General features: G+C 43.6%; 1 protein-coding gene across 1 annotated transcript in view; it reads right to left on the reverse strand.

Annotated features, from left to right (window-relative positions):
* The window catches only part of otud4 (OTU deubiquitinase 4), a 3,297-nt gene extending 2,550 nt beyond the window's left edge, over window positions 1-747 (reverse strand). Inside the window, exon 1 of the mRNA XM_035675083.1 lies at window positions 333-747. Within this exon, the coding sequence (XP_035530976.1) occupies window positions 333-475 (143 nt within the window). The 5' untranslated portion in view covers window positions 476-747. The remainder of the gene's footprint in view (window positions 1-332) is intronic.
* Window positions 748-1,155: the final 408 nt, after the last annotated feature.

Here is a 1,155-nt window from a genome sequence, read left to right on the forward strand (position 1 = left end):
AAAAAAAGATAAAAAATAGAAGTTAATTTTAAAACAAGACAAAAAATATAATCTTCTGACACTTTAAGCAGCTTTTTAAACATAAATGTGACTCTAAGTGATTCACATTACACAACACACAAGTTAAATTAAAACAGCCACACACTAAAGTGAAGTTACATAAACGTTTACAGTCGTCCCGTTGAACTTTAACCTCACAAACAAAAACAAACAAACAAACAAACAAACAGTGAAGTCACCTGTCCTCAGCGGAGCTAACAGTTAGCTCCTCTCTCCCTCCCTCCCTCCCTCCCTCTCTCTCTCTCTCCCTCTCTCCCTCCCTCTCCTTTAACCTCAGGTGTCTCTTTACCTGCTCGGCGACGGCCCGAAACAAACACGACCCGTCTTTGGCGACCCTCTTCCGATGCAGGCCGACGGTCTTCAGGTATTCATCCATCAGCCTCTCGGCTCCGCGCTCCTCGTTGCTGCCGTCCATGCTAACCCGCTAACCGCGCGTCGTTCCTCCGCAAATCTTCGAGTCGACCTCCGGATGCGAACTGTCACAAAAACCCCGCGGAGACGGTCAAATGTCCGCGTCCTGCGACCCGAACCGCGTCCGACACGAACTCTGGCGGCGGCTGGTTTCGTTTTCCCTGGAAGCCGTGCTCATCCCAGGCTCGGTATTCCCGAAACTGTTCCCAAAAGTGAAAGTGGAGTCAAACTTTAGCTCGCAGTTAGCACGGCAGGCTAACAGGACACGCCCCCTTTCTGCCCCACCAAAATAAGAGTTTTAAAACGCACGAAAATATAAAACTTTTCCAAAATAAAACGCGTTAAACTCCACTTTAATAACGTGCAACGACGGATCAGACTTTTAAATACTAAAATAACTTCTACAGAAAATAAAAAAAATATATATTTTATTTAAAGCAAAAAAAAAAGATTTGTTTTTTTTGTTTTTCAAAATAAAACATTTCCTTTTAGTGTCCCACACGTTTTCCTATCAAAATAAAAGCCTCGCCTACTCGTTATACTTCCTAGACAAACATTTAATTGCATAAATAATGCGTTTTAAAGAGGAACTCGTGCTACATTATGTGTGTTTTACCCGGTATGTTTGATCTGCGGTGCAGCTCTGTCACATCACGAGTCCCGAGCTCCACGTGTTGGATAAGA

The sequence above is a fragment of the Morone saxatilis genome, unplaced genomic scaffold (assembly GCF_004916995.1).
Source record: "Morone saxatilis isolate NCDOM2014 unplaced genomic scaffold, NCSU_SB_2.0 Contig4, whole genome shotgun sequence".
Classification (NCBI taxonomy): domain Eukaryota; kingdom Metazoa; phylum Chordata; class Actinopteri; family Moronidae; genus Morone; species Morone saxatilis.